At 38.0% G+C, this 19,321-nt stretch overlaps 2 protein-coding genes across 2 annotated transcripts in view; both read left to right on the forward strand.

Moving 5' to 3' along the window:
* The window catches only part of LOC145484637 (deoxyribonuclease TATDN3-like), a 66,102-nt gene extending 57,770 nt beyond the window's left edge, over window positions 1–8,332 (forward strand). The window contains exons 3-10 of the mRNA XM_081463241.1: window positions 878–951; window positions 3,386–3,464; window positions 4,924–4,986; window positions 5,498–5,529; window positions 5,802–5,857; window positions 6,086–6,198; window positions 7,021–7,101; window positions 7,745–8,332. Of these exons, the coding sequence (XP_081319367.1) occupies window positions 878–951; window positions 3,386–3,464; window positions 4,924–4,986; window positions 5,498–5,529; window positions 5,802–5,857; window positions 6,086–6,198; window positions 7,021–7,101; window positions 7,745–7,888 (642 nt within the window). The 3' untranslated portion in view covers window positions 7,889–8,332. The remainder of the gene's footprint in view (window positions 1–877; window positions 952–3,385; window positions 3,465–4,923; window positions 4,987–5,497; window positions 5,530–5,801; window positions 5,858–6,085; window positions 6,199–7,020; window positions 7,102–7,744) is intronic.
* Window positions 8,333–12,615: 4,283 nt separating this feature from the next.
* On the forward strand, window positions 12,616–18,749 carry LOC145484649 (serine/threonine-protein phosphatase 2A 56 kDa regulatory subunit gamma isoform-like). The gene is made up of 5 exons (XM_081463251.1): window positions 12,616–12,795; window positions 13,671–13,798; window positions 14,529–14,630; window positions 15,486–15,558; window positions 15,806–18,749. Exons 1-5 carry the CDS (start codon window positions 12,679–12,681, stop codon window positions 15,944–15,946), a joined length of 561 nt encoding a protein of 186 aa, XP_081319377.1. The 5' UTR covers window positions 12,616–12,678; the 3' UTR covers window positions 15,947–18,749.
* The last annotated feature ends 572 nt before the right edge of the window (window positions 18,750–19,321 follow it).

A 19,321-nucleotide genomic window follows, 5' to 3' on the forward strand; every position in this document is an offset into this window, starting at 1 on the left:
GAGCATTATGGGTCAATCAGGGAAAGATTGCAAAGAAACAAAAAGCGGTACAATATACGTTTTCCTTCATAGTTCCATTCTGACTTTCATTTTTGAGAAGAAACTTTTACTGTAAATAGAGAAACCCCTTTTCTACATTTACTAACGTTTTTGAGTCGATTGAGCTAGGCATTAGCCTACTTACCAGAGTAACACAAATGTTATTTTTGTGGCTTGAGCAAATTGTTCAGTTTTAACCATAAAAAAATTCCTATACTCACAACAATCACTCGATCGGCTCAAAAATGCTGTTAAACCTGGAAAAGGGGTTTCTCCGTCTACAGTATATGTTTCATCTCCAAATGTGAAATCAGAATGGAAATATAAAGATAAACATTTGTTTTACGGCTTTGCTTCTTTGTAAATTTGTCTTAATTACCCATAATGCCCCTTGATACGTGATCTCCTCAATTAATCTTGTGCTTATGTCCCTGGGTGACTTTGCAAGAATCCAAATGTAAATGTAAAAACCTAGGGGTGACCAGAGTTATTGTGGATATTGGTTTTGATCAATCTTGATTATTTTCCTCGTGGGACTCATGGGATGGAGCCACATAGTTAGGCTTTTTTCTCCTGTATGCAAAGAGGGAGAAGTGGCTAATGTTCAGCCACCCCTCCCCCTGTCCCAGAAAAAGAATAAAAATAAATAACTAAATATCTGAAACTAAGATTCTTGGAGTTGCCACATCCCACTTTTCCATCATAATTTAAACTTTATTTAAAAAGAGTATTGGGCCATATTTGGATTTCAGCAAAAGGCTTAGTTGAGAGCACAACTAGCCCTGGACTATTGGACACAACTTTCTTTACATGCTGCTTTGGTTATGTATTTTCTTAGGTTGGAGTGAGAGCCATTGTTGGTGTGACAGAATTTAAGGTTGAGTTTGCTGGAATGCTTAATCTTCATGAAAGGTTTGAAATTGTGTACTTTAACCCTTAATTAAATTCTTCCTCCTCTTTCTCTACTGGAGTTAACAAACACCCAATTTACTTTAAGCAATACAAAATGCCAAGACTATGTACATAATTAAGTTCTGAGCTTCCCATTTGAGGAGGGCTCTCTCTTTTTGAGTTATTTTTTTGTAAAAAAAATACCTCTTAGTTGGCGCGTCGGGTATGTTATGGACGGGTCAATGGGTGAGTGAGTGAGTGAGTGAGTGAGTGAGTGAGAGATGTATGTATGTCACACCAATCAGATTGGATCTACTATGAACAGCCAATCAAATTTCTTGTTGTAAAGGTAAATGGTTCGTGTCTAAACACAAGGACTTTGGTAATTGAAAAATAAAGAGTGACGTGTATGTTGCAGGTTTGTGATTTTTAGTCCGGTTTGGAGGGGAGTGTGACAGTTACATACGTACATTGGGTTGTTTTAGAGTGCATAATTTTCAGTGTAATGGTGGCTAGTTATGAACGAGATGAGTCTTGAGTTTTGAAGCAGTTCATGAGTAGTAGGCAAATGGCACGAGTTATTTTTATTTTTAATTACAAAGGGTAACTTGATACTTTTGTTTTCACGAATCGTCGGTTCTAGTTCTTAGGACATGTTTTAGAGGAGACGAGACTATTTAGATTTGAAGCAGTTCTAACGTTTACAATAGTAAGTGCATATAACGATTGTTTTGTTCTTATTGCATGCAAATATAACGAGATATTTTTATTTTTTAGTTACAATGGGTAATTTGACACTCTTTTTTTTCACAAGGTAGTAAATTCAATTAGAGCTGACGAATCGTCGCGACTTGTTCCCACGAGATGTTTGCTATTTTTAGTTACAAATGGTAACTCGACACTTTTGTTTTTCATATGGGAGTAAATTCAATTAGAGCTTACAAGTTATCGGCTATTGTTCCCAGGATATTAAACAAAAAAGAAGCTCTCCTTTCTAGAGTGTTTTTACGTCTCTGCAGTAGCAGTTTAATATTTTTATTTGATGGGCATTTTATGACATTCTTTCCAGTCCGCTATTTTTAAAGGTAAAAAGTATGAAAACTGTTCAAATGTTCTTTGAAGACTGTGTGGCACCAAGTTAAAGTGCAATTTAATTAAATCAGACTTTCAACGCGTCAGAGAGGTTTTTTCTCTTTCTTTAAATTTTCGGTGAAGTAGTGTTGTTGCGTTGTGTTGTGTAAAAAGGGTAAACTTACTACTCGTATAAAATGCAAAAGTTCTCTTAACTTAAGTATTTTTGAGCAAAAATTCCTCTTGGGGGCTGGAAGGCTTCCCGAGGGGGTACTCCCAGAAAAATTGGTTGGGGGTGTGCGGCCCGCTTCCCAAAACCCTTACCCTGTTTATGACCAAAATCTGTGATATTCCTTACCCTATTCATGACCTGACCAAAAATTCGAAACCCTATTTACGACCTGACCCTCAAATCAAAACCCTGTTTCAGACCTGCGTTATAATTAGCTCCCTAGTTCAAACCAATGTTAAATTACCGCAAACATATAAATTTGTGAAGGGCTTTTGTTGATTTTCTTTTCGATAATGATGAAAAAGTGGCTTCTTCTTAAAGCATACCCATATCAAGGCTAGAGTGCAAAAACCGTACCCTATTTATGACCAAAATAGCCAAAATCAGCTAAAATCGATACCCTATTTATGACCAAAACGGCTGAAAAACCATATCCTTCGGTGCCGTACAGACCTATAGAGTCCATATAAGATCACGCAGTCCTTCCCCGGGGAAGGGCTACGTGATCGATGAGTGAGGGAGTTATGCATGTGCGCGTGTCAGACCAATCGCAGTGTGGGTTGTATCAAAGAACGAATAAAATTGCCTGTTAGAAAATAAGATGGTATCTACATTAATCTGGAGACGTGTCAGATTACTGTAGTTTGTTCAGTCAAACATTTTATGGCTTACTATTTAGTTATCTTACCATTACCGATGTAACATCGTATGTACATCATAAACTCGCAGTTTCTTTCTTGCTGTACATCGCAACCAAAAACACTTGTCAAATCAACCAAATCATTACTGTAAACAGTTCCAAAAAAATAACTCTTGCACGCCTTGCGTGCCTATGTTTATGATTTGCCAGAGAATGGATTGAAGCGATGGTGATGGTCTCACCTCCCCACAGTGATACCACTCTCACTCCTATACACTTCCCAAGTAGACCCATTCTCATTTTATTGTAACACTTTGGGAGATTGAGAGTAAAGGCTCTGGTTAGAGATACTTGCTATGATTGGCTGAATGAATACTTCCGAGGAGTCAAATACATGTAAACCTCCGTCCTGTACATTTTTTTACTTTAATTAATCTTAAACATCATTTTACTTGGATTGATGAGGCTGACACAAATCTGATGCCTCTAATGGTGTTTTACGTATATTTTAGGTATCCAGATTTCATAGCTCCTTGTGTTGGTGTTCATCCTGTACAGAGCCTTTGTCCTGATCGCAGTGCTACCCTTGAAGTAAGTGAAACAGCAATAAAGAGTGAAATTTTCTTCACACTAAGTCCTGATTCCTAATTCCTCTTCAAATGAACGTTTCTTTAATATTTTTGTTAGTGATGACCGTTTCTTAGTTTTGTTGATACTGGGCCAGGAGGGACTCCCATATAAAAAGGAAGGGGGTGCTGGTCGGAAGTATTGTTGAAAACAACCCATAGGAGATATCAATTCTAAAACAGCACATTACATGTATCTCCTGTCATTCTTCTTTTTTGGCTCAATTTCCTAAAAGCTACCATAGAAGCTCCTGCTGTGGACCTTTAGAGGTACCAAAACCACTTTTTTAACCCCCTAAAGGTATGACAAGCACCCCCGTCCTTTTTACATTGGATTCTACCCCCTTCCCCCTGTGATACTGGGATGAGATAGAAAAGGTGTGTTGTCCTTATGGTTAATGCTTTGCACTCCTGATTGAACAGCTTAGTTTGAGCCCTGGCTGGGACCTTGACTATGTTGTTGGACAAGACACATGTAATCTAGGCCTAATAAAAATTAATACAACTGCTGGCCAGTAGATTTTTCTTCTTGATGTGGGGAAATCAGATTGTTTTGCTGGGGAAGGGGAGGGGGTCTGTGTATTTACAACTCTCCCATAGAGGTCAATCCATTTTGCTTGTATTGCATCATATCACAAAGCCTGCAAACGCAGACGTACATGTATTTCTGGCTGTCACTTGTCTCCGCCGAAAGTAACGTCTGTGAACCCAAGCCAGGAAATGATTTCTGTAACGTAGGAATTTTAAGCCAATCACAGTTTAGTTCAAGTAGCCCCAGAACTACTGCGTGAGGTATTCGCTGCGAGGAGCACTCGAGTTTCATTCTATCATGGAATCTGATTGGCCAAGGAGAAACAAAAGTCATTACATTACAGAAATCGTTTTGTGGCTCGGGTTCGCAGATGTTATTGTCGGTGGAGACAAGCGACAGCCGGAAATACGTTTGCGTTTGCAGGCTACATATCACATTGCATCCAAAGAGTTTGCTTCTGACTGATCCCTCCCCACTAAGGAAGTACATAGTATGCATTTACTTTTTCCACTGAAAAAACAGTTCATTGGAATGGTTCCTTGTGGTTAAGGGTCATAGCATTGTCATGCTTACCCTCTATGCTCAGCTAGTAGTATGTGGCTCTACCAGCCTGATAGGGACATTCTCCTTGTTCATCTATAAATTTGTTGTTGAGTGTAATGTAGTGGTAAAATATTGTTTCCATTGGCCATATGCTGAGTGGTTACCTGAACTGGACAAACAAGGTTTCCATTCCAGAAGCGAAAGATAAGTTCCAGCACCAATGAGGCATCTTGCTTCTGGTATCATCAGTATTGTAACAGACATAGCCTTTTCATCTTAAGATAAAGTAATAAAATAATTGTCATGAATTAAATCTTATTGTGCTAGCGATGTTGTTCTTATGTTGCAGGATCTTGATGGTGTTGAGGAGTTTATCAGAGACAATCATGAAAAGCTGGTGGCCATTGGAGAGGTAAGAGAGCGCCACATGCCTGAAGAAAGTACACCCTTTTTGCGGTATTGGAAATTAATCTTCATCAAGTCACCAAGTCATAAAATCACCAAATCATTAAATCATCGCTGTTTTTTTGGAGAGAATAATTGAACCATGGAAAATTGCACAGCACTCTTTTTGCAGCACCTTTTAAGTTATTTTTTCTTCTTTTCATGCATGATTAAGTTGTGACACATTATTTATATTTCATCAGTATTCAGATGTTTGCCTGACATTTTCTTAATGAAGGTTGGTTTAGATTTTACCCCAAGATTTATAAGCAAAGAGGAAGATAAAGATGTACAGAGAGAGGTGTTTAGCTGACAGGTAGAGAATCCCTTCTGACTTGAAATGTCTTTTCACATTTACCACTTTACAATCATATATCAGCCCATAAACTGTACCTAACTGATCAATACCTGGTTATTTGAAATATTTTGAAATTTAAAATTTAGATTTAAAATTTCAAAATGCCTTTTTGTTGTTGCAGATAAAACTTGCCCAAGAGCTTGATCTCCCTTTGTATGTGGGTACATTATTTTCAATTATCAAAATAAATGATATTAAAAAAAACTACCAAGCAGAGTGTCTTTCCTTAGTGTTTCCACTCTTAAATTTGTAAATTAATTAGCTCTTGTCAATTAGCTTAGTTGTTAAATACACTATATTTTGAGAATAAAAAGGAAACATCTGAACAACATTTCTCAGATAAGTTTGCTATGCTGTATTAAATCTTTTACTTTTTTGACTATGCTGAAAGCATTTTGTTTGATGTGGTGTCTTGTTTTTTGCAGAAATGTCCATTCCCGATCAGCAGGGAGACATGTGATTGAATTGCTACAAGAACATGGTACTTCTTATCCTATAAACATTAGTTACAATTCCTCTAGAAACTCTTAGAACAAAATGTCATACCTCATTTTCTTGTGTTAAAGATATTGCACAAGGACAACAAAGATAGTTCATATTGTTAGAGAAGAAGACAATATGAATACTACCAGAGCCAGTTTGATTCCCTTTGGTGGGAGAATCTTCAATTAAAAATAGTTAAAATTAAATTTTGGTTTTTCATTCTTAGGTGCCAAGAATGTTCTACTGCATGCATTTGATGGGAAACCTTCCAATGCTCTCAAGGGAGTTCAACAAGGATACTATTTTTCAGTTCCACCATCTATAGCTCGCTCACCACAGGTGAAATATTTTGTTAAGTGTTGTGGACGTCTAGTAAAGGAATCTTAGTTTTACAAAGTGATGTTGTTCATGGATAGAAAACTTGTCTAGAACATGATTAGGAATGGACAGATAAGGTACTCTACTACCCAATCCTGTGGAGGCTTGGTGGCCTCATGGTTTGTGTGCTTGCCTCTGAATTGAGCAGTCTGGGTTTGAGCCCTGGCCAGGGACATTTTGTTATGTTCTTGGGAAATATATTTTACTATCACAGTGCCTCTCTCCACCCAGGTGTATAAATGGGTACTGGCAAATTTAATGCTGGGTGGGTAATCCTGTGATGAATTAGCATCCCATCCAGGGGGAGAGGGGCAGTAGAAAAATTCCTAGTTGCTTCATGCTCATGCTAGATAAGTGATGGCCTGATGGGCCACTTGGCTTGCATGTAGACTTAATCTTTTTTATACCTTACTACCCAATTCTAGGAAGTTGGGTGGTATGTTCTTCTATAACCTGATTATTTATTGGTGTGTGGCTTGCGGTTTCAGAACCCTGTGTAGGATTAGGAGGGTGGGTGGGGGAGAGATGAGGCTTGCATCGTTGTACTAGAATATGAGTAGGGGCTGTGTACAGTATGGTTGGTGGGTGAGATAATGCACTGGAACATGTTAAGGGGTTGATGGGTGTTCAGAGTGCTGGACGAGGTACACTACTGTGTTGTTTACTAGGATTAAGAGGGAGCAGGAGGGGTGAGATATTTTTCTAGAGCCCTATCCGGGGTGGGTTGCTTTGGTAGAACGTGAATGAGTTTGCCTCTTTGATGGTTTTGTTCTTCATTGCCAGAAAGAAAAGCTTGTGAAAAATGTCCCACTCTCAAATCTTCTACTGGAAACAGATTCACCAGCACTGGCTGCTGAAAAACAGGTACTCAGATTGTCTCATTAATGTTTGGGATATGAATGTTGCCCAACCAGTATCACTTGCTTAGACCTGGCACCCAAAATAAAGAAAGTTGTCTACCCTAGCATTTTATTTTGATGTACCTTTGTCACAACTAAAAGAAAGGTGTATTGTGCATACTCAAACAACAACAACAACAACAATGACAACAACAACAACTTTGTTGATGTGCTTAGATAAAACAGTCCATGGTGAAATCCGCTACTCATTGAGGACACCTAAAAGGTTACTTGAAGGAACTATTTTTAGCATTAAAAGTTAAAATTAAGGATCTATTTACAACAGAAACTCATATATTACAAGTCATCAGATTAAAGCAAAGAAATCATAACTGTGATTCGTTCTGGTTTGGATACCTGATCTTGTTACAGATTTTTACAATTTTATTTCTCTGTTTAAGTCTTAGGGTTAGATTTGATTTGAAGCATATACTAAACATTTTACACAGCATATTGATCAAATTCACCCAAACCTCTAATTATTTTGTCCAGGGTACTCCATACTTTGTCTTTTCAACCCTCTCCAAATGTTTGACAATGTGACGAAGCAGTGTCTCTCATGTTTGATATGTTGCTTTGTAAATAATTTATTTTTTATTTTTTGGCAGACAAGGAATGAGCCTAAGAACGTCTACATCTCATGCGAGGCAATCTCAAGGATCAAAGGAATTCCTATGCAGACAGTTTATGAAGAAACCACAAAAAATGCTCTGAAGTTGTTTCCCAAACTCCACAGATTTATTAGAAAGTGATTTAATAAGCAATCCACATTAAATTAACAAAATTAGCAAAATTATTTATTGATATGGTGAGTGGAATGTTGCCTCTGAACAGGCTTTGGCTAGAAGGGCCTGACAGCGGCTGGAAGGGTCTGTCCACGGCTGGAAGTGTCTGACAGCGGCTGGTAGGGTCTGACTGTGGCTGGAAGGGTCTGACCGTGGCTGGAAGGGCCAAGAAAGAACTGGCTGTGAGTGAAGTGGTTAAGGGGAGAGATGTTCACTGGCTAAATTGAATGGGATTCAGGGAGTGATCGACAAGTAATTTCAAAATTGCCAAGATCATACAGTAATGACAATTATTTAAGAAATAGAAAACAACAAGATATGCTGTGGGAACATGAGCCACCAGGCGAGTGCTTCCACAGCTTTTTATGGGTTCTTCCAAACATTCACAAGTGTTTCCATTCAACAATTAGATTATTACATGTAGCTTGAGATTTCTATCATGCAATAGTTGATGAGGGCACAGCCCGAGTCAACTATCACACAGAAATTGAAAGCAAATAATCTGATTGTTTTTGCATAAATCTACTAGTCGTTCAAAACTTTATCTAAATACTCTTCACAGACACCTGGAAAATGCCAAGAAGTGGCTGTCATTCTGTTAACAAATGCACACTGCTACGCTACTCACTCTCTATCACAGAATAGATAGAGAGTAGCGTAGCCAATCAGAGAACGGCGTTCATGATAGAACACTAGTAGATTTATAAAACTTGATAGAAACACGGAGTACATGTTTTCTATTTCTTTTAGAAAATTCTGCAACAAAAAAAGAGAAAACGACCTGTTTACTTTGATCATCAAAATGAAAATTCTCTTTGCTCACGCCATCATTATGTCAACAGCTCGTGTTAGTTCACTTTTCTTTCAAGTTATAAAAAACACAATTTTAAACTAATCAGTATGCATATTTTCTTTGGGCTATTTTCTAATAGAAATTACAAGTATGTTTACTCCCTGAATTGTTTTATAAAAGTTCCAGTTACTAATTAATCACTCAGTAAGAAAATGTGAGGTAAATTCTATGTGAACCTCTCAGCTCTTTTAGATAAAAAGCAAAACCCACTGGTGTTGACTCAGGATTTTAGAGAATGGGGTTTGAGATATGGACTGCTGAAGGCAGTACCCTGCATGGGGGTCCAGAGCATCCTACCCTGGAAAATGTTTAGAATTGATCTCCTCGGAAATGGGATTTCTGGCATTTTGAGGCCAAGTCAGCATGCTTTAATGTCTCATTCTTTTTTTCATTTTGACGGCTCAACTGAACTCCCAAACACCCCTAGGTCCCCCCAGACACAGTAATGTATTCCATCAGTTTTACAAACCCTCGGTAAAAAGTAAGATAGATATTTATTTTTATGAAGGAGCAAAGCAAGTGAGTAAAATATTGTTTCAAACACAAATTTTATTTTTGAGTGCTAACAACGATATTTTGTCACTCGCTTTGCTAATGCATAAAATATTTTTTTCACACGAGAAAATAAAATTCAGGTATTTTCAAGCCACGACCGTGTAATTTTTTTTTTATTTTATAAGCAAAGTGAACATTTGTTTAAACAGCCGTGAAAACATATCACCAATATTCTCACTAATGAGGATATGGAAAATTTGGCACTTGGGTCCTGGATGTAGTTTCCTGTGAGTTTTAAGAGTCGTAAATTTTCCAGTAAAGCACTTGCGTCTATATAATAAGGTCACTACATTAGTATAGGTAGTCATATGGTTTTGAGTTCAATCTGCAATTAATTTGCGCGAGTGAGTTTTTCAAAAAGCTGAAGTTGCACGAGCCGCTGTGACGACTGCAATTTTAGCTTTTTGAAAAACTCACAAGTGCAAATTAATTCCAAATTGAACGAGAAAAACCATATGATTACTTATTAATTATATAAACATGGAAAAATTTAGAAGAGGAAGGGCTGGAAGACCTTTCATGAAGCCATGTTTTCTCATTCGGGAAAACTTTTTTCTAAGTTTTCTGCACAAAATTTTTGTCATCATTTTACATAATATCATTGTCTTCAAAAATTCCTATTGTCTTTCAGCCAATCATAATTCAGAATTACAATGTGTAATTTGCACTGGTGTTACACTTTTTGCACCGGTGTTACACTTTTTGCACTGGTGTTACACTTTTTGCACTGGTGTTACACTTGAACTGCACTGCTCTCAGCCAATCAGAATTGAGTAATTTTTTCATGTATATTATTATACATTTAATTGGCGCATGTCAAGTGCAGATGTCTATTTGCTAATACTGGTATGCAGAATTGAGAGTTTTTTTGTTGATGTTAATTAAAAAGTTATGGGCAGAAGAGATTGTGTAATAGAATGCTCACTTGCCTCCAAAAGTTATGTGATCTGGGTTTGATTCCAGCCTCAGGTGCCATATGTGGGTTGACTTTTTTTGTTGAATTGAAAAGATTGCATTGAAAATTTAGTGATTTGAAAAACTTATAAAAAGGAATCGGCCCAAAGTTAAAAATGATACAACATTTCGGACTTGTATTCAGGAGTCCTCACAATCCTTCTTTCCTACACAGGGCTGTCATTAAGGGCCGTAACCCATAACGCCTGTTAAGGCTGAGTATGCTTGATTTTCCCTTGATGCTATGGGTGAAATTGCCTGTTGTTGATAGAATTCAACCACAAAGTGACAAGTTTGATACCAGTGTGGAGAATGAGGCTACAAGTGACTCAAAACTTAATGACAGCCCTGCTACACACCAACTCTCAGCCTGGTTCACTCTAGTGACACATTGGTCTGGTGGGCAAGTGAAATTTAACTCAGTAGACTTGTGAGTCTGAATGAAGATTTCAGCTCAATAAATGATAATTCCAGTCAGATGCTATTTCAAAACTTAAGACTATAAGTCAGATACGTCAATCATTGAGTTGAAAGCATGGATTAGTAACAGTCTAGTTAGGAATCCAAGCATACTTTGTTTACATAATTGTCCTCCGATTTCCATACTGGCCGCCACGTTGGCAAGTAATATTTAATTGGGGGTGAGTGAAAACTGAAATTTTCTAGCCCCAATTTTTTTTCCTGCTCTGAACCTGCTGACTTGAACATCCAAATCAAAAACAGTCAGGCTTTACTGGTCAAAGTTCCTTTGTTTTCAATTGGTGGCTTTCATATTCTTTTGCCCTGGAACATATTAGGTTTTTATGCCATGTGACCATCAGATGGGAAGGGCCTATTCATCAGTACGAGTTATTACACAACCATTCTACGCTGTTACCCTTTTCTCTTCTGTAACAACTGGAAGAGCAGGCAAGTTATTTACTACGTCAACAAGCTATTCAATGCCTCAAGCAGTTCAGTTAATTACACATGGTCGAGAGAAAGACACACAGACGACAGTGTCTTTCCCAATGACACAGCATGAGAAAGTTAGCTTGGGCTTTAACCTAGACACCTGGGTGCAGAGTCCACCACCCCAACCATGAGGGTATGGGAACTGTATGCCTCACATGATAATGACTTGTTATATTTTGAATACACAGCATTATCAATGGCTTTGCACTTCCACTCAAAGAAGAACACATTAGCACTTCTTGATGAAGGTGCTCATGCTGTTACACAGGGTCAAAGCACTGAGCATGTACCATCCACAGGTCAGCCTCTTTTGTCTTTTTAGTTGCTTAACTCTGGATTTTTTTAAACTATGAATAACCATGAAAATGTTAAAAGGTGGCTTTTCCATTACTTGAAAATGTGTAAATGTTTGGAAATAGTTATTCAGGAGTTCAATTAAAGGAGAAGGTCACTCCAAAAAGCTTAGAATACTTGTTTTGTCTTCACCCATAGCAAGTAACCATTCAGCGTTTTCACTCACAAAAGTTTCATATTAAGGATGAAGGCAGCCTGTTTTCATCCTTTTAACAAATAGATTGCATGTTGCCATGTGTCTGTTTAATAGTAATAGACCACAGATGATGTAAAAAATGTGTTAAGAAAAAAAAAGTGGCGCAGTCCAGCCATTAGGTGAGTGTGTCACTGAATGTCTTGTATCATACTTTGACTTCTTCTGTGATCAATTTCAGAACAGAACACAGCAACCTGAAATCTACATGTATCAGTGTTTTATAATAAAGACACCAAGACTGATTATATAATTTTGAATTGTGGTTATCGACCAAAGGAGGCAGTATCCTTGTGGAAACTTTGTTTATTCTCAAATCACCTGTCTACTTGATGGCACATTTTAAAGCAAAAATTATTGTTAATCACCCTTGCCAATAATGCAATTGAGTCAGTTAAATTCATGGAAATTATATGATTTTTCATATCTACCCAGTTGGCCTACTGCATTGTACAGTTGCTGGAAAAGGACCCCAGTCTTACAGAAGCAGTAAGAATCGTGATACAAAGGAACCCCGTGTTAAGGCCACCTCATTATTACCACCAATTCATTCTGGCCCAAGCAAAAGCTCAGTCAGTCATTTTCTCATTTAATAAACTCCTTTAATTCGGCCACCCTGTCAATATGGGCGGATGTTTGTGGCCCGTTGGTGACCAGATTGACAGGGTTCCACTGTACAAGCAAATGCATTGCTTGATTTGTCAGGATTCCTAGTGTCTGTCTCTCACATTTTTCATTTCATACTGGTCCATTTTTGTTGTCAGGTTATTCTGTTACTAATGAAATTCTGGCCAAAGGTACACAGCCCTAAAGAGGTGGGTTTGTACAATTTATATTTGAGACATCTGAGAGTATAACAAGAACTAAATTTAATTATTGATTTACTCACAGGTGATGTTTCTTAATGAGCTTGAAGAAATTCTTGATGTCATTGAGCCATCAGAATTCTCAAAGATCTTAGAACCACTTTTCCGACAACTGGCAAAATGTATATCCAGCCCACACTTTCAAGTAAGTAGATTTATTAACCATTTGAATTCTTGTTCATCAGTTGTTCCCTGTTATTTTATGAATACATGTAACTGATACAGTTTGGATTATACTGTAAGTTAAACCTATTTTAAGATGTTTCTTGGTTAATTCATGCTTGTAGTTGATTTTTCTTGTCTAAAAGTATCACTATCGCTATGGCGCTGCAATGGGTAGCACAGTGGTCTGACTGCCCTGCAAAATGTGTTACCCCAGAAAATACCCTTCCCCACCTCATGGAAGGTCACTGGAAATTCCTGAGGGGCGGGCGGGGGGTGTCTTAGAGGCCAAAGATTTTAAGGCAAAATACATGTATGAATCAGAATTGCTTTTAGATAAGTAATTCTATCTTTAAGTTTATACTTAATTTAGTTTAAATTACTATATGTAGTTTTACTTAATGACTGTAAAGTGATATAGAGATTTGTATTTAACTCACTACATAAATAAAGTTATTGTATTATTGTATTGTACGAAACCAATCCGGAATTTCCAGAGGGGTGGGTTGGGGTGGGGAAACCAAAAAACCTTGCTTAGAGAGGGCATGGATATTTTCTGGAGTAACACATTCTGGGTTTATAATTAAGTGCTGACTCATTGCATTGCGTTCTTAGGCAAGGCACTTTATTCTTATGCTGCCTCTCTGACACATGTTCAAGTATAAATTGACACCAGTGTGATGTTAGAGAACCTGACCAAAAACAACCTGTGATATGCAAGTCTCCCATCCATGCAGACTGGCATCACTTTTAGTACATGAAGTTCATGTTGTGGAGGCCGGGGTTAGCTCAGCAATAGAGGACTCTATTTTATTAAGTGGTGTTTCAACAATAATTTATTTCTCATAAATTTGACAGGTTGCTGAGTGCGCTTTGTCTTACTGGAATAACGAGTATGTGATGAGCTTGATGAGTGACAATGCTGGTATCATAGTGCCCATCATGTTTCCTTCCTTGTACAGACATTCAAAAAACCACTGGAATAAGTAAGAAACACGTTTTCTTGTAATTAGTGAAGATGCTTGTTGGTTTTGAACTTACGTGCTTGTTATAGGCATTGTTCTGTATTGTATCCAGGCAGGAATGCATATGTATGCTGAGCTGATCGACAAAGTAGCAGCAGACTAAAATGAGTAGAAGTGATTATATTTGATTGCAAAATTAAGCCTGTGATGTTTTAGAACATTTTAACAAAATATAAACACTGCCATCTCAAAATTTGGCAACTTAAGTTTGATTTTGGGCTAAGTGAAAGCTAGGCTTTCAAAATATCAGAAAAACTAATTACTTACCTTAAGGTCTAAGATTCTTGCAAGGGTGTTTTCTTTACTCCTCCGTGTGAAGAATCAATAGCTAATCAGTGTCTGCAAGGCTCAAAAAAAGTGTTCTCTGTTCGTCTAGGACAAAATATTAATAGATTATCTTGCCTGGCAAGGAACTTTTATTCTCACATGTCCAATGGGCAAGGGCTCAGGCAAGTCATTTGCCAACCAAGTAAGAAAAAGGTAAACTTGGACTTGCTCAGGGCGAGCAAAATTTGAGAGCTGCTTGTCCAAACAGCAAGATGGAATTCAAGTTTTTTTGAGCCCTGTGTTTGGTAAATGTTTTTGTTTCTTGCCAAATTGTTAATCTCTGCTTTCAGATTCATGGTGGTTGTTGAATGCAGGCTGGGGAAACTGTTTAGGAAACTGAAATGTTTATTTTGTTCTTTCTTAGGACAATTCATGGTCTGATATACAATGCTTTGAAGCTCTTTATGGAGATGAATCAAAAGCTCTCCGATGAATGCTCACAAAAATATAAACAAGAAAAACAGAGGTATTGCTCTAGTTAAAAATAATGTGACTAGAAACTTAATGAATTTTTTGTGAGCAGGTAGTTAATGATGAGGTGTACCTGATTGGGACATGCAGTGGCTGAACGGCTAGTGCACTGGACTCAGGACTAAATATGCTTAAACTATTAATTAAGAGAAATGTGAATTTAGGGTATCTTCAAAGTGTAATTGATGACAAGATATGAGAAAACCTTGGCCACAAAAATGTACTCCTAAAGCTTTGCACTATTAATTGAGTTTTCTGATGCATGTTTGAGAGTGTTTTAAAAGCAGTTAAATACCCCAAGCATTCTCTAGGTGCAAGAAATTAGCAGTAAAAGTAGCCCTTCTTATACTTGGGCTCTTTCTGCTGTTGTCATCCATGCCATTTTTTCTTGCCCAGGTGTTTTTGGTGTTGCTCAATGATCTTCTTTATGATTAGTTGGGACTACTAAAAGAGCACTGTTAAAATTAATAAAGTTTAGGAGGAAAGCAAGGGGGTGATGTGCATGTGTGATCCCATTTTCCTGGCAAATTTTAACAAAATTCATGAGTTGCATACCTTTAGCTACTATTAACAATGGTTTTTGTTATAAATTCACAAATCAATGTATTTTAGTGGCTTTTCACATGTCAGACATGAATTTCCCTCTCAGCATGTGTCGTGCATAAACCCTTTGCCACCCTCGCTTATCAACTGGGGTAACAGAATTTTAGTTAATTTGATTTCTTTCTGGGATGGGGCTAAACTGTATCTCAGTGACATTGTGCCTTGTCCGATTTGTGGATAGAGATGGGGATTTGTGAGCTTAGCGTTTCATTTTGACAACTAGAATTATTGTTGCTGTTATTCTTAGGGAAAAAGAGAAGCTTACAGAGAGGGAAGAAGCTTGGCTAAAAATAGATGAACTAGCTCGTAAGAACCCTAATGTAAGTACACTTGATTGCCAAACTATAAAGGACAACATTAATAATCAACTATGATGTAGGGAGTATGTTACTACCTATTTTCATGTTCTTTACAGACAAAGCCATCAAATTGTAATCTGCCTTGTGCAGGATGTGGTGTACCTTATTTAGCTATGCAAGTTAATTAAGCTTTTGTTAATCTTGTCTGGCCCTCTTGTGTAGGTGATAAGCACTCAGATGATAATTGTCGTCTCTTAATTTGTTTCAGTATGTGAAGATTGCTCGTTTAACTGATGCAGAGGATGGAGATAAAGTGTCAAGCTTGTGTATGGAGTTGGGTAATGGGATGGAAGGTGTAGAGGAAGGTGCAGTTTATATTCAAGAAGTATCAAAAACGGTAATTTGCTAATAACTACAACAACATGATTTATTTTTCTTAGTAAAACTCATGTAATCTCTTTTGATGACACTTTAAAACAGGCTGGTCACAATTAGCCATACAAAACTTGGGTTGCTACTTTCTTCACAGCTTGACATTGTTACATGTCTATTGTCTCAGTGATTCAATTGTCTTGTTGCATTCTTTGGCACTGAATTAAATTCTTCTAGACTAATGTTTTCTGTGGAGATTCGTGATGGCTGAATGGTTTGTGCCCTGGACTCCAGATCAAATGGTCTTGGTTTGAGTCTGATAGGGATTACTGTGTTGTGCTTGTGGAGACATTGTTTACTCTTACAATGCCATTTCACCCAAGTGTATAAAATGTGTACTGGTGGCTTAAATGCTGGAAGTGGGGGGGAGGGGGAGGGGTAACCCTGCAATGGACTAACATCCTATCCAGGGAGAGTACCAATACTTCTAGTTTTTCATGTTACAGGAACCAGACTGAGATAAACATCACCTTGATCAGCCACTAAACTTAATCACAGGCTTTTTTCTAACTGAAATGTTTTCCTGGCATTGTTATCTCTCTCAACAAGAATTTGCAGCAAAGAAACCAGAGAATAGGAAGTTTGTGCGGCGGAAATCTGAACTTCCACATGACTCGAGGACTGTAAATGCGCTGTCAGATTATAATAGTCCAGAGGAGTACCTTACTTCCGCACCCGAAACGTAAAGTGCATATCTACGTGTTGCCTACATTTGGCAGATTTGAACTTTTTAAATTCAATTGCAGGTTTTCTCTGATATCTTTATTATTAGACATATTTTGAACCCTGTGTTCTTACTTATTTTAAGGTATAGCTTACATCTAATAGCATGCAAGGGAACTATTCATGGAGATGAGGCAAACTAATTTAGTTTGGGCAAGAAATTTTAATGAGGTGTAGAAAGACTATTATTTTTGAGCAAATTAAATGAGTGGCATTTTCATGGAGGCACCCAAAGAGATTTTTAAACCCTTAATTCAATCAGAAACAACACATTCATCACTCCAGTGTGTCATCGCCATATGTTGATGTACCAAGAAATGTGACCATGATGAAACTGTGGATATAAAGAAGAAACCTTTCAATATTGTGAGGATGGAATAAGAATATTACCCATTTCTCCCTTAATCATTTGCTTTTAGGGGATTTTTAAGACAGTTTTTAATCAACTTACTGAAAATGGCCAGAAAATTAAGTCTTCAAGACATTGGCTGCTAAGTGGATTTTTGTTAAAGCTCTGGTAAGCCCCCTCTCTCTTTATGAAGTCTCTTTCCTTTCTCTCATATAATTTTGCGAAAAGTGTCCCCCCATTATAAAGATGGAAGTCCAAATCAATTTCTGATGATGAATTTAGTTATTTTGAGGTTGGTAAGTGCTGTATTTTTTTTTGTGGTTGCTTTTTGTGAAGAATGTCGTCTCAGATTCATCGTTTACTATAGCTGATGTATGATTTCAAACAACAATTAAATATCACCTCTCACTCTCTCATCCTCTTCATCCTGGCTGGGACATCAGGCCAACACAACACTCACCATCCTTGGCAATCTTTTCAGCCTCCGCCCAGACCAGGACAAGCTGTTTCAGGTCTGCTGTCACTGTTAGGGAAATACTCCACCCCTGCCTAAGTTGGTAGGTGGGTGGGGCCTACTAGAGCTTTATGGCAAATGATTGACTTTTATTTTGTACTTAGTCACTGGTTTTAAGTTTATTATTTAGAACATGGATGTTTTAAGCTATTCTGAACAGAAGCATGGTATATGCACACATCAAACAGAAGTTTCAATTAACTTTCATGCAAACTGTTCCTCTGTGAATATTTTGAAAAAAGTTGCTTTGGGTACTTTTACAATATGGTGAACCTGCAAAGGAAGTTAATATAAGAATGAATGATATGTGAAAGTTTGTCTTGGACAATAAGCTTGTAAATAATTGCGAGATGCCCTGAGCTTGTGGTGAATTTCCAGGCATGGTGAAGGGGATTGCTGAGTGTCTAAAGAAACTATTCTTATCAAGGTAGTTTATTACCAACTTGGGGTTAATTTATTGAAAATCACTTGGCAATTGTCTCGGAAGTGGCACTGATTCAGCTCTCTCAATATGCAGTGGTGCTGGCCAGTTCTGAATTAATACAGTTGAACCTCTTCACCACGGCCACCTTGGGGACTGATGAAAGTGACCGTTGTGGAGATGACCATTGTAGGATGGTTGGGGGTATAGTATAACGGTACGTATATGGTACGGATCAAGTTTCGTGACCTTTTGCGATAAAAAATGTTTTTCGTCGCTCCCTAAGAAATTGGCCGTTGTCGAGTTGTTATTTTGGTAGTTGGAACGCGCCTTAATGGCCGTTGTGGAGAGGTGGCAGTTGTAGATGTTAAAAAATAAGGGTGAATGTATGGACCGTACGCCGGAACAAAAATAAGAGGCCGCTGTATAGAGGTGGCCGTTAGTGGAGGTTCGACTTGAGTCAGCTAAATGATTTTAGAAGTCAGGAACTAACTTAGCTACAGTATGGTAGGGGAATTGTAAGTAACACTACGTAACTGCTACGAAGTACAACAAAATGTCTGAAACAGAAGGTTTTTATTTTCTTAGTCCTTCGTCTGTTTTTATTCCAGGGTTGAACCCGAGTGGTTTGTGGGTGTCGGTTTATTATGCAATCTCTCTGTTGATAACGGTAAAGGGCGTGTTCTATGTACCTTGGTTCACCTTGGTTCCCAATGACTGCCAGACGGACATTATACTAACCTGTAGACGTGTATCTCTGGGGTGGGAGGGGGGCGGGGGGAAGGACTCCGTTGTGAAAAGGTCGGGGATGCTGGTCGTCCTGCTTTATAGGGGTGTTAATTACAGATTGTGGCCTCACTGAGGGTGCTCTGAACGAAACATCACTATTTTTGGCTGTCAGGTTATCTTAAAGGATTACTCTCAAAGAAATAAAGAAACGCTGTCAGGTCCATTTTTGGGGGCTGAATAAAGTTTGAGCCACGCCCAGATAGGTCTCCTTTAGGAGGTTTTGACGAACATCCTTGAGCTTTTTACACGGGAGTTCCCCTTCCCCGGAGTGTGTGTCACACTAAATTTGGTGGCCTAAAATGGTGTGATCTTGGCAGCTTTGGGAACCGTCGTCCTTTCATTGGACATGGAAATCGAGGGTAGTGTTATTTTAGAGAAGGCCTAATTTTATCCCCATTTGTGTAATGTTACTACAGAGTACATTGTTAAGATAACAGGTCCTATCCGCTTTATATTTTGGGGCGACACAACGATGAAACAATAACTGTTCTTACTTCCGTGAAATGTGTATTTATTCAATGATAAACATCAAGGTATGTATTTTGAAGTGTATTTT

This window comes from Orbicella franksi, chromosome 4 (assembly GCF_964199315.1).
Source record: "Orbicella franksi chromosome 4, jaOrbFran1.1, whole genome shotgun sequence".
Lineage (NCBI taxonomy): Eukaryota > Metazoa > Cnidaria > Anthozoa > Scleractinia > Merulinidae > Orbicella > Orbicella franksi.

Coding starts and splice junctions, on each gene's coding strand:
- LOC145484649 (XM_081463251.1), top strand. CDS start 12,679: ATGTTTCTTAATGAGCTTGAAGAAATTCTTGATGTCATTGAGCCATCA. Junction 12,796..13,670: donor TATCCAGCCCACACTTTCAA/GTAAGTAGATTT, acceptor TAAATTTGACAG/GTTGCTGAGTGCGCTTTGTC. Junction 14,631..15,485: donor TATAAACAAGAAAAACAGAG/GTATTGCTCTAG, acceptor TGTTATTCTTAG/GGAAAAAGAGAAGCTTACAG.